Consider the following 25,147-nt stretch of genomic DNA (forward strand, 5'->3'; position numbering starts at 1 on the left):
TTTTTTTTAAGTGTGATTGGTCATTTATTAAATTTGTTTTACTCAACGAAATTCTAAATTGATCTTAGATTCATATAAAGAATAATAGTTTGGTCTGTAAATTTTTAGAGTTCGATTCGAGAGTACGATTACATATAAAGAAAGGTTAGCACCCCGTGACACATATTCCATAAATTGTACCATCTAATCATATGCTATCCTATAGAACTTTTTATTTTTAAATTTATTTCATTGTGTTTCCTTAATTATTGATTATTTACTTTACTCTTTATTTTATTAGCTAATTAAAACATTTTATTTAGTTTTATGACGCATGCTGCAATTATAAAATGTATAGCATAGAATCCGAATAATGCTTAATGAAAATTTTTTTATTGAGGATATTTTTCGAATTGGCCCATCATACTGGTAGAATATGAGAATATTCTCTCATTTAGAGAATTAGCTGAAAAACTCTCTTTCGTAAGTTTAACAAATAAACCCTATCATCGGAGAAATCATTCGCCAGTGAAAGACTTTTATTAAAAACATTCTCCAAGCCCTCTTATCACAATAATGAGATTCAAAGGTATCCTTTTACTAAAGAAATTTTTCAAAGAAATTCACCTTCGTAAGCTCCCTCAAAAAGTCAGATCATCGGGGCTTATCTTTATATATAGAATATGTCAACATGCCATGATATTTAACGATGTAATGATGAGGTGTGATGTGTCCATAATTTCAATATTTATTCATTAACCTTCTCACAACGCCTTTGTTATTTCTTTGAAATTTCTTTTTATTATTTTTCTTTGTATGCATATATATATATCATGAATAAATATTTTATATTTATTATTTTTATCTAACTATATTGTTTATTTCATTTTATTATATATTTTTTACATTTAAGTATTTATCTATTTTTGTAGTATAAATTTTCCTTTTTACCTAAATACTATTTTTTAAACCAAATATCTCATGTCGTAATTATTATTTATGTATAGTTTTTATTTTTATAAATCAATTTCTTTCCTATTTTTTATTAACCTAACCTATTTTCTCTTTGACTAACTATTTTTTTATATTTTCTCATAAATCCATTTTATATTTGCCTTTTATATTTTAGATGTGTTGATCATTGTGAATTTACCTTCATTGAAAGTTTTATTATTTTTTAGTATTTATTTATTATCTTCATTATTTCTTTACTTATTTTGTTTCTATATCTTGTTTAATTAATAATTAGGTTAATATATTTTCATTTATTTAAGATTAGAAACATCGAGATTCGATATTGAGACTCTCCTATCGTGCTGGTGGGATCTTAATCGAAATCCTTTACTTAAAAAAATTCATTCAGAATTGCAACTTCTCGTGCTTCATATGAGCATTTCATCATCTGCATATTGATCCTAAAATAATCCTTATATTTATATATTTATAATTTCATACTATGTTATATTCTTTTATTTTCTATATGTACCTATATATATATATATATATTTGTATAATCAAACATTTTATTTCTATTACATACCTAACTTATTCTTATTATTAAAAATATATTTTATTTACTTTTATTTATTTAACTCATTTTCATATAATTATCAATTTTAATATTATTTTCAATCCTTACTCGGACTATTTTTCCTATGACTAAATAACTTTCAAATTTTTTACATTTTTATATATTTCCTTTCTTTTATCTAAATTAATTTGTTTATAACTAACTATTATTTTACTTAGTTATGCTTTTTACTGGAAAATATTTATTTATTTATTTCATATATTTTATTTTTAATGTAGATCTGCTATCATTATTTTTTAGATTAAACATTCATTTTATATATATATGTATATTCTATCTAACTAAATCTATTATTTTATAATTAAATATTTATTCATATTTTTTCATTTACAGACTTATATATTTTTATTTTTTTACACATCATATAATTTTTATAATATATTTTTATTTAAATTAAACAAACTTTTAAATAATAAATTTTTTTGGGTTAGATAAATGGACAAGCCTCAATAAACACAATCAAAACCCAACAACAAAACATAAGGTTTTACCTCATTGAGCCAGGAGCAATCCACAAGAAGGAAGCCCGTTTGCTATGGTCCACCAACTCTCCCTCCAAAATGCTCCGTTTGGCAAGCACAACGCAACTCCCTTTCTTTTCTCAAAACAACGCCGTGTTGGGCTAGGATTTGTATTCCTTTCACTCTTTCAAAATGGCACATTTATACTAGTAACCCTAGATATGCATTCTTTCTTTTCTCTCGTTTTTCCTTACTTATCTTCTTCACTTTCTCTCTTTAACCATGTGCCCCTCTCCCTTCTCTCTAACCCAAAGTTTTCTCTTACTCTTTTGAAACCTGAGCCTTTCAAATCCTCAAGCTCTCTCACAACCGATCAGTAGTCTTGAAAGCCCACCAAATTCGAAACCTAAACTTTCCCAAAACCATAAAAATCCCAAAAGAAAAGAAGGAGCCAAAAAGAAATCCCCACCAAACATACTGATTTTTGTTTTTCAATTATTTTGGCTATTTTGGGTTTTTTTTTTGTTTTGTTTTTGATTGTGGTTATTGGCTGTTAGTAGGAGTGAGTAAATAGGTAGATTGGGTGGTTTGGTCCACCATATCTAAAAATTAAATGGACCAATCATTTTTAGAAAATTGATCAAAATCGACCAAATGTAAAAAAAATCAAACTCATCAAATATATAATTGGTTTTGTTGGTCCGATTTTGGACCAATGAATTAAAATTATATTATTTTTTTAAAAATTATAATATTAAAATGTATAAACTTTATTCATAATTATATATATAATTAATAATATAATTTATATGTTATAATATTTTATATCAAAGTTTGTATAAAAAATAATTAATTATAAACAATATGCTATAAAATCTAAGTTTATAGGGAATAAACTTATTAAGTGTAATCATATAAATAAAATCTATTATAAGTTATAGTAATGCTTATGTATAAATTAAATATGTGTATATATAATATATGATTTTATTATATATATATATATGAAATTTATGACATAATTATATATTATAATGTTTTATATTAAAGTTTGTATAAGTAATAACTAATTATAAATAATATGTTATAAAATCTAAGATAATAACTAATAAAGTTATTAAGTATAATCATATAAATTAAGTTTATTATAAATTATAGTAATATTTATGTATAAATTAAATATATATAATATTTATACAATTATATATATTCATAATATTTTATATTACGAAATATTATTAAGGTGTAATAATTATAACATATTAATATGTTAAATATTTACTATCATATATTATAATATTAACATATAACTTACGTCATTTAAAATATAGAACTTGTAATTTCATATTAATACAAATTTATTAAAAAATAAATAATTATAACTAATATTAAATTATTATGATTATATTTTATATACGTATTTATAATACCTTAATATATTTTAAATATATTATTAATTAAGTTTACTATCAATTCTTCTTAATATATAAAAAATATTATATATATTACTCTATATATAAATATATAAAAAATTAGTTTAGTTTTTTGGGTGGATTGGTCCAAAAATTTTAAAACTGAGAACCGACTAAAAAATCAATTGGATCAAATATTTTAGACTAATAGATCCAATGGGCCAATTAGGCTAAACTATTTTACCCAAATCGCATTTGGTTTGGGTGCGTAATTGATTTGGATTGATTTTGCTCACCCCTAATTGTTGGTAGAAAACTAGATATTTTTTATTTTGATTTTTTCCCCTCGAAAAATCCCTTTTCCTTATGAATTTTGAAAGTTTTTATAAAACTCAATTATCCAAGTTTTTGGACAATTTAACAGTGAAATCATGCTCTTCTAAACATGATTTCACAAGTAAGGAAGAAGAGCATGATTTCACAAGTAAGGGGATCCGAGTAAAAGAAAACTTGAGGGTGGTAGTTAGAGGTGGCCAAAATTTGGTTGCCTTAGGACATTAAATGCCCTGTGCAAGCTATTTCCTAAGAATCAAAGTGATAGTGATTAGAAAAGCAATAAGGTAGCCATAGGTCTTAATTGTAATGAATTACGCCTATTCGCTTAAGTATGAGATAATTTGTGTGGCTCTTGGGTGAACGCTTCCATGTAAGTCAGCTAACAACTCATTTAATAACAATAACAACAAATTATATTAAGGGAACACACATCGAAATCATAGGATATATCAAATGCTATATATATAATCACAAGAATCAAATAAAAAAAAATATTTTATTAATATGAAAGTGAGTACAAAGGAACCAACCACACCATTGTCAGGCCATAGGGATATCTTAAAATAATTCGCTACAAACGTACTTTTATCAGTGAGGCAGCTCAACAATTAGTCGACTACTCATCTTTTGTAAAGAGTTTACAAGAGTTTACAAGTATTTTACCAATAATCATTACAATGCTTGAAATAAAAATATTTATTTCCTATAGGATCTTTTCCCTTGAAGATGTAATAAGAATTTCTAAAGATGTCACTATGAACTGTTACAATATTTGAAAGGAGATATTTCTCTCACAAGTACAAACGACTCAATCTCCTATACGACTCTAGCCTGGCAAAGTTCGAAACAAAGTTGGCATATGACTTTCGTGGGAGAAAGAGGTTAGACATATTGAAACTGTTGGTTTTAATTTTTTTTAAGAATAATTTATTTATTTTATTTATTATTTATTATTGTTTTTTAGGATACATGGATAGGTGCCTACACCTATGAAAAAAAAAAAAAGAATCAATTCTTGCCTAACTAGCGTCAATATTAGATTAAATGCTCGATATCAACCACATAACAGAGAGGCATGGGCAGAGAGAAATTAAACAGCAAAGATGCAAAGCTTCAAAATACTAAGGCCTTTTTTTAACGCGCACCGTCGTTTTGCCTCGTTTACCAGAAGCCTGTGCTTACTCAGCAGCTCTAGCCATTATGACAACTTGGTAAGCTTTTGAACGTAATATGTATGCCTTCACATGTGTTGTGTAAGCTAATAGTGGATACATTATACAATCTGTAAATTTTCATTTTAAATTTTTTAATCGAATTAACCGAATATACATCCCTGATTTTAAAGATATTAATTGAAGAGAAAGGTAGTTCACGAACTGTTATGCTTAACAGACCTCATGTCCTGAATGCTCTTACTACTCCAATGGTTTGTTTTCTTACTATTTTCTTGTATTATCAAAACTCAAAAGAGAGAGAATCCAGAGATAGTTTATATTAATAAACTTATTTTTAAAAATTTATCAGGGAATTTTTCTTAATAAATTATACAAATCCTGGGAAAGGGACCCTACCGTTGATCTTGTTGTAATCAAGGTAAGTGCAAGAAACTTTTTTTTCCTTTTTGGTTTTCTATTATTGCATTTTATTTTATTTTTTATATCATAAACTTGAATAAGTAAAGTTGGTCACCGTTTGTTTTGTTGTTCAAGGGAAACGGCAGGGCGTTCTGTTCTGGGGGAGATGTCGTCCAGCTATATCAATTAATAAATGAAGGTGATAACAGTTTTGACTTGCCGATATTCTTATTAATTTCTTCCATATAGGCATTAATATATACAATACTGTTAGAATTCTTTACGCCAACATAGTTTATTTACTCAAAGGAAATTGCATAGTGACCATATCAGATTTAACTTGGTACTTACATCTGGGAAATTGAGTTACGGTAAATCTGATTCCTGCCATTCAACAATCTTCTAACTCAGTTTTTGCTGTGATTCAGGGAGAGTGGAAGAATGTAAAGAATGTTTCAGGACACTTTACAGTTTCATGCACCTTTTAGGCACATATTTAAAGCCGCACGTGAGTCTCCTATTCTTTCTGATTCAACAACTAAATAAATTATAGCCACCAGAATCTGCAACAGTTTTTGGACTTCTCCATGACAATTTTGTACTTTGGAGTATTTACGTCAATGGATTTTGCCTGGGAAAATGTCACACATCTACAAAACTTGAGGCTGTTTAACTGTTTCAGTGACTACAGTTATTCTGATTTTTTTTTTTAATTCTTGTTTGATGGCAATAGGTGGCAATCTTGGATCGCATTACAATGGGAGGAGGTGCAGGGATTTCTGTTCATGGTTCATATCGTGTTGCGACAGATAAGACTGTACGTACTCTGGATATATGCTTTGTAAACTGTGAGAAAATCCATTACTTCAGCCAAAATCAGGGGAGACATCAACTGATTTCACTATGTTTCTCTGCCTTCTAACAAGACTCTAATGCTATCCGCAATCACTTAAATTTTCCCAATTGACTAAACTCGGTGCTGGAGGGGCCTTGAAATCATGTCCTACCTTCATAGAAATCGACCAATTATAATCTCTTGTCTATAATAGTTAAGCAGCCTTTCTCCTAACCGATGTCAAGGCTATTGCCTCTGCATTTATCTGAGTTTCAGTTACCTTTTCATCAGTAAGTTTTGTTGAGAAGAAAATTTGTCTCACCGTAGATGAGTGCAGGTATTTGGTATTCCTGAAGTTCTAATTGGTTTCCATCCGGATGCTGGGGCTTCTTATTATCTCTCACGGCTGCCAGGTTATTTAGGTAGGCTCTTAAGTTTGCACATTATTGGATTTTATAAACAGTACTTTTATTAAAAAAAGGAAATATATTTTCAGCATTTGAACTTTAGACCACCATTTAAGTTGGGAGGCTTTCGCACTAATAGAATAGTTGTACCTTCACAAACTTCATAACCATTTCTTGCTACTGTATTACAAAAAATGTTCCTTGGCTGCTGTTGCATTTTCATCACAGGAGAATATCTGGCTCTAACTGCTGATACACTTACTGGAGAAGAAATGTTTGCTTGTGGGCTTGCAACTCACTATTCACCGAGCACAGTTCGTCCATTCTCTTATGAACCTTTTCCCTTGTCGATAAGCATCAACTGTCTAACCTAGCCTCCTAATATGTTAAGATTTTTCTTCTTCTTTTTGTAATAACCAGAAGCTTCCTAAAATTGAAACGCAACTCAGTACATCAACTAGGAAGGACTTTTCTGTTGTGGAAACTTTTCTGGCAAGATATAGTGATCCCAGATCTCCAAATTAAAGTAGTGTTCTTCACAGGTTTAAATGCAGACTAACCTTTATTGTATTATAAAAATTTTCTGTTCTTAATTTCCGTGTATAGCCTGTTGTAATTTACTTTGCCCGTACCATATGCAGGATGGAGATGCTAAACAAATGTTTTGGCCATGGCACGGTTGAGGAAATTATTACTGCTTTGGTAAGACTTAATTTCTTATTAAAGGATTTAAGATAAACCAGAAACCATAACTATAATCACTATGGACAGCCTGGTAATCCCAACCTCAACATGATTTTATTGTTAGTTTAGTTGTAAAATTTTTAATGCTGAATCTGTGACAGTACTTCCTGACAACTAGTGAATTACTTCAGGAGGTTGAAGCAGCTAGATCAAAAGACAAATGGTGTATTTCAACCATGAAGAAACTAAGAGCAGCTCCACCTTTGAGCTTGAAGGTTTCCTTAAGATCTGTAAGTCCAATTCCTACTTTACACATGTAGGAATTGCTTGAGTTACATTCTAATGGTTAATTAACTAGCCATATAACAGATAAGAGAAGGCAGATTCCAAACTCTGGAGCAATGTCTTGCCCGGGAGTATCAGATGACACTTCAAGCTATCACTAGACAGATCTCTAATGACTTCCCTGAGGTGCAAAATAAGACTTTGTTCCTCAAAGTTGGTCCTGTAACTTTATATTGACCCCCTTTTATGCATTATTTTGGGGAGTTCGGGCACGATTAGTGGATAAATGCTTTGCACCAAAGGTATTTTCTAATTTCCGTTTTCCAAACTGGTAAATGTTTGACAATAATTTGCTATTGTACTGATTATCTGACATTGCATGCAGTGGGATCCATGCTGTCTGGAGAAGGTCTCTGAAGATATGGTTGATGCATACTTTTCTCCCCTTAACGCTTATGAGCCTGAACTAGAGTTGTATGTGAACTTCCGAGAAGCTAGCCTGACTCGTTAGGCATGTATCATGTCTTAGCTGCAGTCAAGTTGGGCAGAGACAGGACATTTAATTCCAATAATGCAACTATTACCTGTTTGATCAGCGGATCTGGATATGTACCTCAAATTTTCTGAGTTAAGTTCCTCAGGCTATTAAAAAAATTGAAAGTTCACTATTAAAAAAGCATCTGCAGAAATCATTTAGTCCACTTCCAAAACCAGATGGAAGTACCACTTTAATTCCAGATTGGAGCCTGATGTAACATATACATTGGCACTATGTTGTGTTATATATATATATACGCACACACACATACATACACAATACCCGAAACTTAACTGAGACCATTAAGCTACATATACATGGTCCTTGGTTCTGAGTTCTGAAAGAAAACTGTACTTGATCCAAGTCCCATGCGCAAATGGGGAGAATAACTTTATATCACATCTTTTGTCTTTCCTATAGGTTTGGGCATTGATTCCTTTGATACTGTGAAGTGATTGAGTTATGTTTGCTTTAGAATAATGTTGAGCTGGAAGCTGGTTTTGGTCATTGGTTAAGCCATGAATGGGGGCAGTAAACTGAAAAGAAGGTTTTGTTAGTGGATCTCTTTTGGAAAGGCATACAAGTGGTGGAAGATGACACATATTTTTTGCAGCCAACTACTTTTTCAACTCCATGTCCCCATTCTCTTTTCCATTGATTCACTTTAATTTGGATGCACTCAAAAGTTGCCATCAAATTAATCCATACATGTTTAGTCTTGAGCACAATGCGTTGAGTTTGATATTGAACATAAATTTTATGTACTTGAATCTTAGAAAATAATGCAACTATTCAAATTTATTTCATTACAAATAGATTTTCTTTTATTTTCCTTGAAGAACAATGAAAAAATTTAAATATTCGTTCATTGGCAGCTCAAGGTACAAAAATATACTTTACATGTAAGAGGGTAGCTTTCAATTGCAAAAAACTGAATAGTTTCTTATATATAAGTTTGTTGATTACAATTAATGTGGTTCAAGGTAGCTTTCAAGTGGTCAAGCCACCCAAGAATTTCTGTGCTCAATCATATTTGATACATCCATATCTTAAGCCTCTAGAAGTGGAAAGGAATTGAAAAAGGAAATAGAGAGGCATAACTGGCCATATCCACCTCTGTTGGTGTCAAATCTATCCTAAACCTTCCAAAAAACTCTTTGGCATTGATTTAATTGACAAACTTAGATAACAGGGTTCTATAAAAATCTATTATAATACACATATTATGTATTTCTTGACAGAATATGTATCTAGTTACACGTAATAATATATCTTTTACTACAAAACAATAATTCTATTAATTTTAATTTTTTAAAAATTGAATTTAATTTTTTAAATAAAATATAATAGAATACTGAGATATAATTTCGATTTTGAATCTAAAATAATTTATGCCATAGACATGACTTAGTGTTCATTTATTTATGGTTTAAAACTCCCAACCTCTTCCATTATGTAGTTATCGTTTTTGAACTTGGAAGACTTTGTACAGTCTGGCTTAGTCAAATCATGTTATCAGGATAGACTGTCCTTGTTCTTAGATCATGAAATCTTCGGGCCCTTCGCTGCCTTTTTCAGCTCTAAAAGATAAGTGAAAAAAAATAAAAGATGTCATCATGATCTACAGTATCCCAAAATTTCAAGCTTCAAGCGAAACCCTTTGTAGAAACAAGGAGAGAGAAAACTGGGTTTCATCCTTTACTTGTTCTAGTAGAAAGCCTGGTGTGACCCAAAAACATTGATTGAACAATGACCTTACTTACCAAAACATTGATTGTACACATAATTAATCCACCATGGAGGATAAGGCAGGTCTTAGGCCAAACCTACTGAAGCTAAATCTGAGTAGTCGAACCCTTGCACAACAGAAAAAAAATGCGATAAAACTTGACACATGTAATTTTAATCGGATTGCTATGTACAAAATTGATTCAAACTGATGATGTCTCACACGGCAAAGAGGGGCGGCAAGTACAGCTACGAAACCGGAAGACAGTGTACTTAATACCGAAACGTCAAAAATTGCAGAATTTGACTATTTTTGTTTGTTAGGTAGCTCTACGAAGTTGATTGATCTTGGGGGTCTTGATCAGGAATAGCTTTGGAAGTGACATTGCACCGACTGCAGTTTAGTCCGCAAGATTATACGTAGCATCGATCCAGGGTCTTGATCCTGATTTGGCATCAAAAAATCACAATCATTAGCCAGATAAAACGCAGATTAATTTGAAAAAGCTAATGTTTTATTCTCGATAAAGAGTCAACCACCGCTAGCTATGCACAGACAAAGTTTTGGGACCGGAGCTTGGGGTTAAATAACTGGAGCTGGTATTAGGAAGAGAAGCAGACAGGAACCTACCCATGTAAATTTCACGTGAACATCGTGTATTTGTCTGGGGTACCAGGCAGGCCGCAGGCGGAGGCAATAATCAACTTGACACGGTATTCGTTTAGCTGATTAATCAAGGTCCATTCCTAAATACAATAAATCTTTTCCTTGCATAAATTTTGGAAAATCCAACTCTAGAGATGGAGTTGGACGGCTGAGCTGAATGCTTGCAAAGGTCAAGCTCAGCTGCTTTAAGAAAACAAGATCAATATCAAACTTGAGCTCAGTCTAGCCAAACTATCCGTAAGCTACTAATTAAGCTTGATTTTGTTGCTAATGTTAGTTAATTAAGTAAATATGGCCTAGTTTGTTGGTTAAAGTTGATCCGAGTCTGAGTGGCTAGCTAGAAGACAATGAACTCCTCGATATACAAAAAGGATTGCAGATTGAATTCTTAGGAGTAACTGGTACAACGACAAAGGAAATGGGTTATTTGTGGTTATAAGATATAGGAAATTGCAACTATTCTGAACCATCCGATTAAGCCAAAAAAGAGATGTGGCAGACATCCATGGAAGCATCAAACCCTTACACGAACCCACCGTCCAGTCAAGGTTTCATGCAGCGCCATTGGCTACTGTTGCTCAAATACTTTCAAACCTTCCAACAACCGAAAGTGATTGGCGCTAAACCCACAAAAAAGAAGAGAAAAAAAAAGATTCCTTTCTTAGTATACTAAAATATGAAAGATACTCATAGTCGGAACATCAGATCATGGATACATGAGCTTAATTGCATGAGGCTTAAGAAACAATCCCCCCCTTATCCAGGACAAATGCTTTCTTTATGTTACTTAAGCTAATACTTGATTAATATTTTATGGGGTTTCGTGAATTCTGTTTGGACTACTCCCAGTCTCTTTCACCAAACCGCACCTGAATTCATGGGGGGTTCAAAGCACTAGATTTTGATATCTGCCCTTGTTCATTATTTTGTCACTCACTGTTTTAAGGGGGGCCTTTTTAAATGTCTATATAATTTTAAGTTTGCTCGGACAAGACAGTAGGTTTTGTTCTTAGTAGAGAACCTTTCTGGCTTCAAAACCCAATAATTTTATTTCCCAACTTTTATACCTCTGAAGTCTTGTTTTCTTTCATTTTATCTCACGGTCAAGGCCAAAGATATCAAAAGTTTTGTAGGAGTATTACTACAGGGGATAATAGGAGGATTTAGCTTTTGAATTCATTCAAAACAGGTTTGAAAGTGCTAATTTCCTGTCAGCTGAAAAAGGATCCTAAGATAGAAATGGAAAGCGGGTTTTATTCAGCTTCTTTGTTTGGGCTGGAGAACCTAGAAGAGGATGGAGAGCTGAAAGCAGCATCGTCGTTGCCATCTATCCCTCAGCCACAAACACCAAAGGAGCCTATGGAGTTTTTGTCTAGATCGTGGAGTCTATCTGCAGCAGAAATTTCAAAAGCTCTTGCTCAGAAACAGAAACAGTTTGAGTTTGATAATAATCCAAGTTCATTTCCAGACACCTTTGTTGCACCACATATTGTAAGTGATCTTATTCTTAGAATCAATTTTCCATTCTAAAGATCCATATTATACCTTTTTACTTGTTTTTTTTTTGTTTTCTCCAATCCTAAGGATCCTTGAGTTGCCATGGATCAAAACTAAAAGAAATTTTGATCCTCCTTGAGAAAGATTGAACTGGATTTTTTTTGGCTTTCTATTTCTTGGCCCTTCCCTGTAAGAAAGAAAGAATGGTTGTAAATAGGAATTGTCTCTACATCCATTATAACAAGTACTAATCTTTATTCAGTGTGAACAATCTGGCAGTTTCCTCTGAATTGTTGGCTGACGAACAAAACCAACTTCATAGATTTCTCTGCTCTGATTTCTTTCTTAACCTTTTCTTTTCTGGGCCGGGATATTTTAGTTGTTTAATTTTTTTTTAAAAAAAATCTGCTTGTTTTTGTAGGCAGGGAAAGTCATAAATTCAATTAATGCTCGAAGAACTGGATCAATAGGCAAATGGTTCCATCACCACAGGGACTCAGGTACAAACACAGTGAAGAAGAAAGACAAGATGCGTGCAGAAAATGCTCGGCTGCACTCTGCTGTTTCGGTTGCTGGACTAGCTGCAGGCTTGGCAGCAGTAGCCGCATCTGGAAACTCCAATGGCACAGGCTCACAAATGAGCATGGCGTTGGCATCCGCTACTGAACTTTTGGCATCACATTGCATTGAATTAGCTGAAGTAGCCGGGGCAGATCATCACCGTGTTGCTTCTGTTGTCAAATCAGCAGTTGATATTCAGAGTGCTGGCGATCTGATGACTCTCACAGCGGCAGCTGCAACAGGTACTTGCTTCTGCAGTTCTTGAAGAAATTCAAAAGCATCTGTACCTGAAATTCTACGCCATTTTTATTCATCCCAGATTATTACTGCACCGCTGCATTTTGTATTTCCAATTTCATGAAAGGGCTCTGAACTATGATTTGCAAAATTTTTTGCCTCGATTAAAATTAGCCTTGAGAGGAGAAGCAGCTTTGAAAGCAAGATTGCCAAAAGAAGCGAAGAAAAATGCAGCTATAAGTCCTTACGAGAGGAACATGGCAGAAGCTCATTGGTCTGCTGCTTTTCATGCTCAAATAAAGGAGCAGAATCCTCCTTGTGAGGGCGAACTGCTGCAACACACACGGAAAGGTAAAATCTCCCTCCAAAGCTCAAGAGGTCTTAAAAGTAAACCAAAACCAGGTTTTAGAACTTTGATGTATAAATGATTCAGCTAATTTGGAGTATCATATCTGAATCACTTGTTCCTGCCGTTCTCAGGTGTGTTGCGATGGAAAGGTGTCTCTGTCTACATCAACAAGAAATCTCAGGTACAGAAAAGACCAACTTGATGGAATTTCTAGAAATTATAGCATAGTCAATGGCTAGTTTGCCAGCTCTTACAAACGCTCCATTTGTCAGGTCATGATTAAGCTTAAAAGCAAACATGTTGGAGGGGCATTCTCCAAGAAGAATAAATGTAAGCAGTGTATTATTTTACTGTCTGATTTCGCGTTAATCTAATGACTTCTCATCATGCGAGTTCCTTTCCGTTTCCTTTTTCTTTTATTCTTTCCTTTGCTTTGACTCCTAGAGCTTTCGCAAGACCAACTTTTTGGCACAAAACGCTACTACTTATTATATGCCTTTTTGTTTTCTTTCATGCTTAAAAGTCGTATTATTTATACCAGGTATTGTTTACGGAGTTTGCGACGAGACCTCTGCATGGCCATACAGAAAAGAACGGGAAACCTCTGAAGAACTCTATTTTGGCCTCAAGACTGGACAAGGTCTTCTAGAGTTCAAGTGTAAAAGCAAGATTCATAAGCAGAGATGGGTCGATGGGATTCAAAACCTTCTCCGTCAAGTCAGCTATGCCGAAGCAGCTGAGCTTTCTCTCGAATCTTTGAGTATCGGTGACAGTATATAGGATAGAGTATGGTTGTTGTGCATACATACTGATTTTGGTTTGTGATATATAGAATAGAAATCGTCTTCAATATGTGAGCTATGCAACAAGTTCTTCCAATGTTTGCTACCAAAGAGATGAGGTTGCAGAGGAAGAGGTCCCAATCTGAAGGGTGAATAAATGAGTTTTATACAGGCTTAAGAGATCTTTTATATATTCATGCTGACAAAAAGTACTAACAATAGCAATGATCACGACTGTAAAGAAAAAAGAAAATTGATAATCTCAAATGGGAGGTGAAAAATGAAAAAGAAGCATCCTTTTTTTCCTGGTTGTGGAGTGGGGGATGCTCTAGGAAAGATAAACGACAAGAATGAAATTGCCCAGTAGGAAGATTGGTTGTGCTAGATATACAACAAAAATGTAGCAAATCATTCCCATGCTATCACAATCATTGCACCCTGACTTAGAGCAATGATGCACCTAGGTAGTTTTCTTCCTTTTTTTAATCAAAAGAAACTCACCACGAAAAAATCTGCAATTACAATAATGTGGTCCCTTCTCAGAGCTCGATCGCCCAACCACTTGGTTAGCTCGACATTTGAGAGTGCAGACAAACTAGGCAAAGCTCTCTATATGAATAAGCCTCTATCAAGAGGTTAACTAGTCAAGTAAAAGAGGCTTCATACAAGGCAAAGTGATCAAGGAAAAAAGACAGACAACGGAAAGAGGAGGGAGGGGTGTGGCACGCGGGGATCAGAAGCATTTTGAACCTGAAAAATTTCCTGTTCTTCTTTGGACAAAGGCAATGGATCAAACACCGAGATTCCCATATTGACAAAAGCCCGCTATCTGCAGGATTTTGAAAGCTGGTACAAGGAATTAGAGATGCATGGAGTGAAATATTATTGCTAGACATTCCATATGACTAATTGAACGTTCATAACACCCCAACCTCCTCCTTTTACACTGCTTTATCTTCTAATTTGCCCTCTCAAAATACAACAGTCCTGTTCTCCTCGTATTGTAGAACTCGCAGTTCACAATATGATCTTATAGCCTTGGAAAGGCATTGCCTCTCAAGGTTCTCTGATTTTTGCACAAAACTCTGCAAATTGTCTCTGTGAGAAACTCTTTCAACCTGTCAAAAAGGGTACACAGAATTTGAGGGCTGATCATTAATTTTAAAAAACCACCACAAAAAAATGCAGCATCAAATAACATGAACGGAGCAGATGTCATTGGAGAATAGTTAAACAAACGTGGAGATTTATAGATGGTAAGCACCTATATTTAATTAAACTTGCATGTTGCAGCAACAATAGCCAAAGAAGTTGGCACTTAAAAGATCATTTATTTAAAAACTCTGTTTTCAGCATCCTCTGTCATAAGAACATTTCACAGATCACATAAAGTTGTTATCATTTCTGACAAATTTTATAATAACGTTGGCATCAATGTCATAATTAATTAGCTAAATAAATTTTAACAATTTATGAGGAATCACAACCATCAAAACAACCCTTCCACTAAGTCCAGAGAAGTTAACTCTATTCTCTGTATACCAGAATTTTTCAAGAATGATGACATCCATGGGTCAGACAATAAGAAATTGCATTGTCTGCTATTACTCAAAGATAAAAAATTGAGCTAAGTTAATTCAATCTGATTAAAATAGTGAAGTTAGAAACCTTGTAGAGGAGAATAATCACAATTAATTGTAATCAATCAAAGGAGATCTAAGCAGAGTTTTACAGGGTAAGCAATGACAGGATGACCCATTGTTCAGAGCAGCAGTAAACAAATAAAATATACCATCTGTTCAATAATAGGCCCTGAATCAAGTTCTTCAGTCACGAAGTGACTTGTTGCACCAATTAATTTAACACCCGCATCAAAAGCCTGCCAACATAATCTAGAAAATTTAACATGCATCTAGAGTTAGGGAGGAAGCATGAAATGGCTAATAATTTCAATTACTCATTAATAAACAAGAATACTCACCTGTTTACATGGATTCCCACCCTTAAATGATGGCAAAAGGCCATGGTGAATGTTAATTACATCTTTCCCATATGTCCTCAAAAAATGACCAGATAAAACCTGCAAAAATAAATAGTTATTCTCTAGCCTCCAAACATAGCACTAGTTGATTCAACCTCCAATATACCTAATGATGAATACTAGCGAGAACAGATACTACAAGCTTCTGCTAATTTTTAATATACATATACATTTGCTTGTGTCCTTTATGAAAGAAAAGGTTAATTTTATTCTTCTAGTTAATATTGTGGAATCCCAGACTAAAATGTTTTCCCTAAAATTGCTTTGCACTGAAACAAAATTATGACAAAAATCTTATAACCTGATTTACCTGCATATACCTGGCAAGTACTAAAAAATCAGTATTCAGAACCAACTCCAAGATCTCCCCTTCTCTTTTATTCTCTTTAGTTGTTTGCAAAGAATGATACGGAATATTGTTCGTTTCAAGAAAGCGCATCACATGAGTGTTTGGATCTCTATGATGATTGCTGCCATACAATTGATGAATCAGTATTTGGACATAAAATGCAAATAGGACTAAAAATAGTTTAGAAAAAAAAAAGTATAACAATAAAGGTCACACAGAGGGATGGCAGTTTGAACATTACCTTATCACACAAGTAATATCAACTGGAAGTCTTCTGTCCTGCCATCCATGTAGCAAATCTACCAGGCAATGGTCCTGGAGCAAGATAAATATGGTTTGATCATGGAAAACATTAAGAGAGAGAGAGAGAGAAGTAACAAGCCATACCTGTTTTGAAACAAGGACACCAATTTTAAACTTGGGGTCTAGATCAGGGACCCTGACAACAGATCTGGTAGCACTGTACATTCTTGATAGCTTCATGAAGTCTTCATCCATTTGCTCCCGAGGCCATTTGACAGGGTCAAAAACAAACTCACTGCAATTTTTCACACAATAAGATCCAGGTCTAATAATGGTTCATTCAATCAACTTGTTGCCACGAAGTACAGTCACCATTGAACATATCACTCTTTGTCCAGGCCAAACATCATTCTTGGACATTCACAAACACACGAGAAGCTCAAACCAAAATCAAACCTACTTCTAGGTGGTGTTGGTATTGATTAACAAGAAAGAAATTTAGAAAACAATTACACTATCTCTTCCTATAATTCTCTTTTAAACTAAAACTGATGTACTCAGCTTAGTTTCCTAGTTCAAACTTTGGCCAAAAGAACAACTATCCAAACACCAACAACACAATCGTCCAATAAGAACTAAATTCTTATTGCAACAATCACTTGCTCCATTGATCCAACATTGATTCTTTCCGAGCGTGTTTCCTCAGGACAAAGCACTAAGCTTTATTATTTTGGCACAAAGTGATGACTACCAAGACTCGAAATTTATCCCTTGCATTTATCAATTAAAGACATTTAGCATTGAATTAGAAAAATTTAGACCACTAAAAAATAACCTTACCTCCTGGAATAGAAGACATTCTTGTTTTGAGGAACAAAAACATCAGCTCCAAGTATGTTTCCTCCTTTTGAAGCTATACATTCTGATAGCTTTGCAACAATCCCAACTTCATCCTGTCACCCCAAAAAACAAACCATATTCACTTAAAGTTTAAAAATAATTAGACAAAATCATCATTTTTAATTAAAAAAAAGTTCTTTTTTTGTGAAGAAAATGGGCGAACCAATGAGAACTTCAGTGGTAATAGAATTCAGCAATGGAAATCTGGAAGTGGGTAACGGAGAGAGAGAGAGAGAGATGGCGGTGGGGAACTCACCGGGCAATGGAAGATGTGGATGCCATAAGTTAGAGAGGGAGAAGAAGAGGGATCTCCGGGCAATTTGTAAGATTTGAAGGACCTCTTTGCAAATCCAACAAATTGGGGCAAGCTTGAAGAGACTCGTCTCGTGAGACTCATTGCTTCAGAATCTCACTTCTTACTTACCCACCAAAACTTGGCTTGGCGCCTGGCGACCTCTTATTCTTGGCCGTTGAAGCTCGCAGATAGATGATAACACGACGGCGTTTAAGGAAAGCTTTAGAATCTCTGGGCCCTGTGGAGTAGGCGGAGTGAGATCTGATAGGCTGGGAGAGCCAGGGAGCAATCACAACCGTTTAACAGACATCTACTCCACCTACCAAATATGGTAAATTAACGGTTGCAGACTTGGGGGTTTCCTTTTTAAAGTGGACTTTATTGTAATATCATTATTTGAAATATTTTTTCTTTAATTTACATTCTTTTCTCAAAGAATTTAATTGAAGTAAATCATGTGTTTAAAATTATTATTTCGGTGTATATCTTACGTCAATTTTATTTTATCAAGTCAATTAAATATTTACTTCATTTCTATTCAAAATTTTGCCAAAAAAAAAAAAGAGCGAAAACGCAAATTCTGCATTAAAACAAAAAACAAATAGCACAAATGTTTGTGGCACTTTTGACCGCATATGACCTAAACCCTAACCTATGTTGGTTCCTCAGTTTTAGTCATCTAACAAGTGGCAAAACAGGAGCCATCGTCAATAACTAACCGGACCAATCTCACAGTAGAGAATCGGGAACCCCCGAGATCCAGATTTTGCAGACTAAACCCGACGTCTCGTCGTCTCTGTTAGTAAAGTTCCTTTCTTCGTCCAGAGGCCGAAATTTCTGTTTCTCGAACTACGGTTACACTCAAAAGAGAAAGCACTCTCAGAAAAGAAAAAGAAATGCCAGTAAGTATCCTTCTTCAACTTGATTCAGATCTCACGATTGTAATGATAAAATATTTGTTTGTGAATTGTGAGTATCAAAGTTGGTTGCTTGATGTTTGGTTATGATTGTGTGCGGTGCAGTTCAGGAGAATGATAGAGGTGGAACCACCGAGCCCGCTCAGATATATCATCGGAGCTGCAATCATGATGCTCGGAGTCGTATTGCCCGTCGGATACATGATGTTCCGTAACAAACGCGTCCCTTCCTCTTCCTCTTACTCCAAACAGACGTAGGTGTGCCTTTACTTAAATGTCCCAATTTACATTCCCTTCAAATAAAATTAGCTTTTTCCCCCTTAATCAATGGCATATGCAAAATCAGATCTGGAGTTGATTTTGATTTCCGTTCATAATCTTACAGTTAATTTTATAGATTTAACGGAATTTGGAATCAGAGAGAAATTTATCATTTGTTTCTACAAATATTCGTTATCTTATGACTTTGTTTGGATGGAAAAATGTTTTCTTGATTTGACAAACTAATATTAGTGTTTGGTGTTGGCATTCAGGAACAAAGTTTTGATATAGAGATTTTGGTGGAACAGAGAAATTTTTTTATGCGAAACTTATGGAGTTCTATATGAAGGAAGAATGCTTTGAATGACCTGCAGATACAAAAATGTAAATGAAATATAAACCCCTCAGTTCATCTTAGTAGCTGTTTGGATGTTAATTCAAGTTTATAGAAGATGAGGTGTGTTGTTTTGCTCAATTTATGGGTTTTCATACGGTTACCAAGTTAGGATCATAACTATTAATTCGATAATACTGGTTGGTCCAATAGTAATTTGAGTTTATGAAAGTATGTTCATTCATGTTTGTTTGACCTTTCATTGCCAGAACATTGCTCATTTTCTCCCCATGGTTTCATCCTGTCTTACCTATGGTGTGTGATGAAAATGGCATTCTGATCAAGTGTTTGCTGTCTGTTTCTCGGTGGAATGTGAAATGGCTTACATTGTTTTTGAGCTTTTGTTGATATGCCTAGGCTACTTGTATAAACTAGCAGCATGGTTTGCTAGTTGGATTTGTCTGCTTGGTTATTCAAACAAGAGCATATTTTTTGGTAGTGCATTTATTTACTTGATGCTTCTTTCCGATTCATTTTCTTGATGTTAAACTTAGTTTTTGATGGGATGCATTTTACAAGAGATTGTTTGAATGATTTAAGTGGCCCTTATTTGGGAGGATGTGTTCTTGTAAAGAATGAAAATTAGGCCTTATTTGGTAGGAAGGATTGCTAGCTTCATCAAAACTGAATTTTGTAGATTAACATGTGTGAAGAATGGAATGATAGATTATAGCATTGAAATTAGAAAGGCATGTATCACCATTTACAGTCATAGGATCCTTACACTGTTGATTCCAAGAATTATTTTCATCTGGAGCTGAACTTTGCCAATGGTTTCTATTTGTGAGTTCAGCGCCATGATTTCTCCTTGATAGCATAACAAATAATAAAGCACCACCAATGTTGGCATATTACATGCTTCGAACCAATCACACTACCAGTGCTGCTCTGATGACAACAATGGTATTCCATCTCCTAGTTCATGAAACTGATGCATTTCTGACACACTTCATGAATCATGCCATCTTCCCATTGCTTCTCCTACACGAATTCTGTCCCCGCGTTTAATAGAAAACCTGAACTCTGAAGCATTACTGTTCTTGGGTGATTTCAATGTGGGGGCTTGGAAAACAAGCACAACCGTTGATCCCATGTTGAAAGCAGCCACCTGGAACGATCAATGTGCATTGGAAAACGCAATCATAGTCTAATTAAGGTAAGCCAAAGTAAGCATAAAACAGAGTGTTCAGATTATCTAATTAAGATTCAAACTACTACTTAAAATGAAACTAATTTTAGGGAATATGCATCAGAAGATCAACAAACAATTCCCACAGTATGGCAGGCATCAGGTTTTGAAAGGAAATTTTTTGTGTCTCTAACCTCTTCTCCCTTTTTTAGCATCACACCAACCCCTTCAGGTTGATATACACATTCTTCTGGAGGCTCTGAGTGTAATAACTTTTTTCTTGGCCTGTTTGTCCGAAGTTCTGATTCTATGAAAAGCTGTCAACCGCAAATTTATGGAGTTAAAGCACAGAATTTTATTGAAGAAGATTTATATGCCAGTGCATGGACTTGTCCCTGTCTTAATAAGATTTTTTATCTGACTTTTCTTAAGGTTCATGGGTGAAAGGGGCATTGGCACTTAACCTCAATTGATCCAATATTTGTTGCACCAATTGCTGCTATTGCCATATATCCTTGTTGCCATAGACCTTCAAGAACAACCTGATGACATGAGAGTTGCAACAACAATTTAGTGAATTCCACTCAAAACGAATCTATAAGATACATATAATTAACAAAAAGTATTTAGGACTCAACTGAAATGAAACTCAGAAGCTTTTGGCTAACTTCTTTAGGCAACACTTTGAAGGTTTTAGATCATAGTTTTAGAACACTCCCATATGCAAGGCTAAATGGCTGCAATTAATCCTAAAAGGCTAAAACAACCTGAGAGGAAGTTAAGCTAAGCCCCAAAGTGTGCAATTTAAGTCCAAAATTACGTTTCTTAGTTCGTAACTGGTTAGGCTGCACCAAGTATGCTGACCTGTTACCTCTACCTACCTATTGATGGTTAAATACTAGGAAGAGGCAAAGGGAGAAGATCTGGGATTGGAAACAAAATGTTTTTCAAATACTTTGAGTTGATCAGAAAGTGAAGCCTGTTCCTGAGGCTCAAATTCACCAAGAATTACCTTTTATTTCTATGCATTAAAAAAAGAGCCTATAGAACTCCTAACAATTTAGGCTTCTATGCTATGATATACCTGGCCTTGTAACATTAACACTACTTGCAAGTTGCATTAATGTTCTGAATGGACCACTCTATCTTCATCTTTCAGATAACCTATCATTATATTATTTTATCCTCTTCCTAGTTACATCAAATGTTTTAATTCAACCATTTGCAATACATCAAGAATGAAAAATTAGACAAGAAAATTTGCAAATTCAACAGATAAGTCAAGGGAGATCAGATTTACCCTCTCATTCTCAACATAAAGATTCCTAATTGTTCTTGTAGCACGTTCATTCAAAGGAAAAAGGTGACCTGCCAGATAAGCAGCAAATGAAATCATATAACCATGTTATCGCTATAAGAAGAATTTTTTAATTGTTATGCAACTATACCTTCAAGTTACCTGCAAAATGCCGTCGAACAAGAACATTCCAATCAACTGGTGAGTGTATGCGATGATAGTCTCCTGGCTTCAGGTATATTACACAGTAATAGAGGCCTTTCATTGGACTGCAATTAAAGTTTCGTGTATAAACTACCTTAGCTCAAACTTTTTAGAGCAGTTAAATTATGTAAAAGACTCTCGTAGAAGTACAATAAAATATCTTGGATGGTCCAACAATCTAGGGAGTTTGAAGAATAAACACAGCTGCAAAACAATTGGAAAGCACAATTACAGAAAAATAATGAAAGATAAAGCTTACCATACCGATTCTGTCAACAATTTATGCTGAATCATTCAAATAAAGGTATGGAGAAATACATCTAAATAAAACCAAATCACTTGTGTAAAGAAACAACAAGGTAAATATTGCACAACCAAATATGTACACAAGATTACCATGCAGAAACAGTTTCCCGGACTTTAGGAGAAGCCAATGAAATTCGCCACCATGACTTCTTACTCTTTTCTCTCTGACTGCTTTCCTGCTCAATTTTACTGCTCTCATCTTGGGTATTGCCCTCGGCTATAATTGGAAGCAAAGAACTAGCACCAAGAAGAGATGAAACCGAGTAGGAAAATCCTTTGACTTGCTCAATCATAGCCCCTGCACCCTTCAACTCCCCAAATCTAAGAATAGTACCATCCACAGGACTAACCTATTATATAACATAACTCACTATTAGATATACTGCAGAGTGAAACAGAAAAGATTAACAGGTCCAAGATGTCCGTTACCAGTTACCAGACTATAAGGATCGGGGTCAATAGGCCTGCAACCTTCTCTCAAGGTGCGAACAAAGAAATCCCTTAAAGAAGCATATTCGTCGAGGGGCAGAGCTGCTTCTTCTAGGTCTGAAATGCAATCCAAGTTATAATTTATACTTCATATTTAGCTAAATGTTCATGTATTTTGTCAATTGAATTAAAAATAATAAAAATGACTGACTGCAGCAACCAGATAACAAATAGAAAATGAGGGCATAAAAAAAAAAAAAACTATTTGAGGTAAACATACTTGAATGGAACGCACGAGCCCATGCTCTATAAACATGTGGACGCAGCCAAACTGGAATTTCCTAAAAAAATGTTCTTTAAGCAGGTAAAGGCATATCAAAACAACACAACAAAGGGTCATAGATAATATCTTCTAAAATAAGAAACTTACTCACCAAATTTGTCAAGAAGCCCCACACTCTAGAAATAGATCGCAAAGGTAGCATTCTCAGAAATGTAGCCTAAAGTTGGAAAGGTTCAAAGAGATATATGTCAAATATTAGGCAGGAAAATCACCATATAGATATCTTAGCAATAAAAAAATGAAACCTTGAAAACAAAATCATTGGAGAAATTAGCATAGATATACTACTTTTACATCCGGTTGGAACTCAAATTCAACCCCTTTCTCCCGTGCTTCTTCAACCTACTACCAAGAAAACATATATCAATAAATAAGCAGAAAAAACTCCTACTAAGCATCATACTAATGCTGACATATAGGGTTTAAGAGCAAGCAATACACAAACAAACCATGAGGTTTCAGTTTGACAAATTGTATGGATTATGGAAAAATTTAAACCAGGACATATAGCCATGTGGAGGGCAGGAAGGAGTTCTATTTGTGTTAAACTCACATGGAAACGAATCCAATGAAGTTCAAATAGTTTCAGAACTACAAGGTCCTTTAAAAAAATTTCGAATTATATCAACACAACTTATCAATCATGATACACGAGTCACACAATCTACAAGGTAACCTATCATGGATGGATACACAAATGATTCCAACCACTTTTGTAACCAATACAAACTAAGAGTCAAAAATGAAGGGCATGTTATTAAGCCAATTTATACCTTCTTGTCATCGTAGAGCCGTCGAGCATGAAGAGCCCCAAGCATGAGTAGAGTAGCCACTGTTGCACCGGGCAACAGAAAAGCGCTACCTATAGACACAGAGCAATGAGCTTCGCATGCCTCCCAAGATGGTAAACATAACACTGCAAACTAACATAGTCTAATTTATAACGAATTCTCCACTCAAACTATTTTCTGAATAAATCAAAAAACATTATTTTGTTGTGTTTCTCTTTGGTTAGAGATAATATAATAGTAAGCTTTCCCTCTTTATTTTCTCGCCGATTTTCTCAGCAGCCAAACAAAAAAAACCCTTCCAAATTATAAAAACAAGTGAATGGTTTAACCTTGAGAACCGCTACTGCCGCCACTGACAGAAGCGCGCGCTTGCGACGTAGTTGGCAACTGCTTGGCGTACCAAGAGAAGAACCGGCGGTTGATGTAAACATGGCCGGCTTGTGAATAGGGAGGGAACATTGGAGCATTTTGGGAAAACCGAAATTTCATCGTTGCCTCAAGTTCGAGTAACAGAGATGCTTAGTCTCGTCACCCGTTAGGGTTTCCTGCCAGTTTCAGTGAACATTATGAACTCTGGAGAGCCCTAAAACGGTGCCGTTTCTCTTCGTTAAAGCGGGAAGTTTTGCGCTCTCTTCGTGTATTAACGTTTTTGGGTGATCGCTCAATTCTACCGAATTTCATATACTAGTATTTTCGTATTTACTTTTTTTAGTTAGATGCAATTTTGTATCTTGAAATTTTGAAATTGAATTTTTCGTCTATGTATATATAATTTATTGAACAAAATATTAGTATATTTCTATCAAATATTATATTTTAAATTATATTCAAATAAATGCATTATACATAAAAGAAAAAGATCATTGTTTGTCAAATTAAAAAAGCTTCATCCAAACTCGAGCTGCAAGCGTAGTCAAGCCACCTATAAATAACTATAGGCTTATGTACCAAATTCTTTTAATTCATTGGCTAAAGTTAAAGAATTAATTTCATGTTTTCATTTTTTAATTACTGAATTTCTGAAAGTTATCAACAAACTTATATACGTATATGATATTTTAATAAGTAAATAATCTTATTTACTTATGTTTTTTAATAAAAGTTTTTAAAAGAGTATGTCCGTGATTACTAAAAAATAAATGAAAGTTATCAAAAATAATAATGTATTTTGAAGGTATTGATTTTACAAATTAAATTTGCTAAAAAAATTATAACCCTATTTGATATTCAGTGCTTATATTTTTAATATTTTAATAATCCTTACTTAACAAATATTTATAAAGGTATTTAAACAAAGGTACGTTTAAGGGTATTAAATAATAGAT

General features: G+C 34.0%; 4 protein-coding genes and 1 pseudogene across 6 annotated transcripts; 3 read left to right on the forward strand and 2 right to left on the reverse strand.

The window, feature by feature from the left end:
• The first annotated feature begins 4,882 nt into the window (after window positions 1–4,882).
• Window positions 4,883–8,075, forward strand: LOC110421674 (3-hydroxyisobutyryl-CoA hydrolase-like protein 1, mitochondrial; annotated as a pseudogene).
• Window positions 8,076–11,129: 3,054 nt separating this feature from the next.
• Window positions 11,130–14,101, forward strand: LOC110419706 (auxin canalization protein (DUF828)). Its single transcript, XM_021432830.1, has 6 exons — window positions 11,130–11,988; window positions 12,416–12,797; window positions 12,967–13,143; window positions 13,273–13,322; window positions 13,414–13,471; window positions 13,683–14,101. The coding sequence occupies exons 1-6, from the start codon at window positions 11,737–11,739 to the stop codon at window positions 13,919–13,921; spliced, it is 1,158 nt and encodes a 385-aa protein (XP_021288505.1). The 5' UTR covers window positions 11,130–11,736; the 3' UTR covers window positions 13,922–14,101.
• Window positions 14,102–14,227: 126 nt separating this feature from the next.
• Window positions 14,228–18,031, reverse strand: LOC110419795 (Formyl transferase). The gene is made up of 8 exons (XM_021432945.2): window positions 17,713–18,031; window positions 17,397–17,509; window positions 16,701–16,851; window positions 16,555–16,628; window positions 16,275–16,434; window positions 15,905–16,003; window positions 15,716–15,802; window positions 14,228–15,041 (listed from the first exon to the last, which is right to left on the reverse strand). The coding sequence occupies exons 1-8, from the start codon at window positions 17,851–17,853 to the stop codon at window positions 14,895–14,897; spliced, it is 972 nt and encodes a 323-aa protein (XP_021288620.1). The 5' UTR covers window positions 17,854–18,031; the 3' UTR covers window positions 14,228–14,894.
• A 328-nt stretch (window positions 18,032–18,359) lies between these two features.
• LOC110419886 (uncharacterized) lies at window positions 18,360–19,473 on the forward strand. Of its 2 annotated transcripts, none has more exons than XM_021433121.2 (3): window positions 18,360–18,653; window positions 18,774–18,926; window positions 19,202–19,473. In XM_021433121.2, exons 1-2 carry the CDS (start codon window positions 18,648–18,650, stop codon window positions 18,924–18,926), a joined length of 159 nt encoding a protein of 52 aa, XP_021288796.1. In that variant the 5' UTR covers window positions 18,360–18,647; the 3' UTR covers window positions 19,202–19,473. The 2 variants fall into 2 exon arrangements, with proteins under 2 accessions (XP_021288796.1, XP_021288726.1); XM_021433051.2 differs by having other exon boundaries at window positions 18,361–18,653; window positions 18,774–18,922.
• A 480-nt stretch (window positions 19,474–19,953) lies between these two features.
• On the reverse strand, window positions 19,954–24,449 carry PSD1 (phosphatidylserine decarboxylase 1). Of its 2 annotated transcripts, none has more exons than XM_021432671.2 (12): window positions 24,152–24,449; window positions 23,805–23,947; window positions 23,320–23,373; window positions 23,123–23,188; window positions 22,969–23,029; window positions 22,696–22,805; window positions 22,350–22,609; window positions 21,912–22,018; window positions 21,753–21,820; window positions 20,917–20,994; window positions 20,647–20,769; window positions 19,954–20,431 (listed from the first exon to the last, which is right to left on the reverse strand). In XM_021432671.2, the coding sequence occupies exons 1-12, from the start codon at window positions 24,309–24,311 to the stop codon at window positions 20,273–20,275; spliced, it is 1,389 nt and encodes a 462-aa protein (XP_021288346.1). In that variant the 5' UTR covers window positions 24,312–24,449; the 3' UTR covers window positions 19,954–20,272. The 2 variants fall into 2 exon arrangements, with proteins under 2 accessions (XP_021288346.1, XP_021288413.1); XM_021432738.2 differs by having other exon boundaries at window positions 19,956–20,431; window positions 23,805–23,893; window positions 24,152–24,446.
• Window positions 24,450–25,147: the final 698 nt, after the last annotated feature.

This window comes from Theobroma umbraticum, unplaced genomic scaffold, assembly GCF_002168275.2.
Source record: "Theobroma umbraticum cultivar Fairchild unplaced genomic scaffold, ASM216827v3 scaffold_30.0, whole genome shotgun sequence".
Taxonomy (NCBI): domain Eukaryota; kingdom Viridiplantae; phylum Streptophyta; class Magnoliopsida; order Malvales; family Malvaceae; genus Theobroma; species Theobroma umbraticum.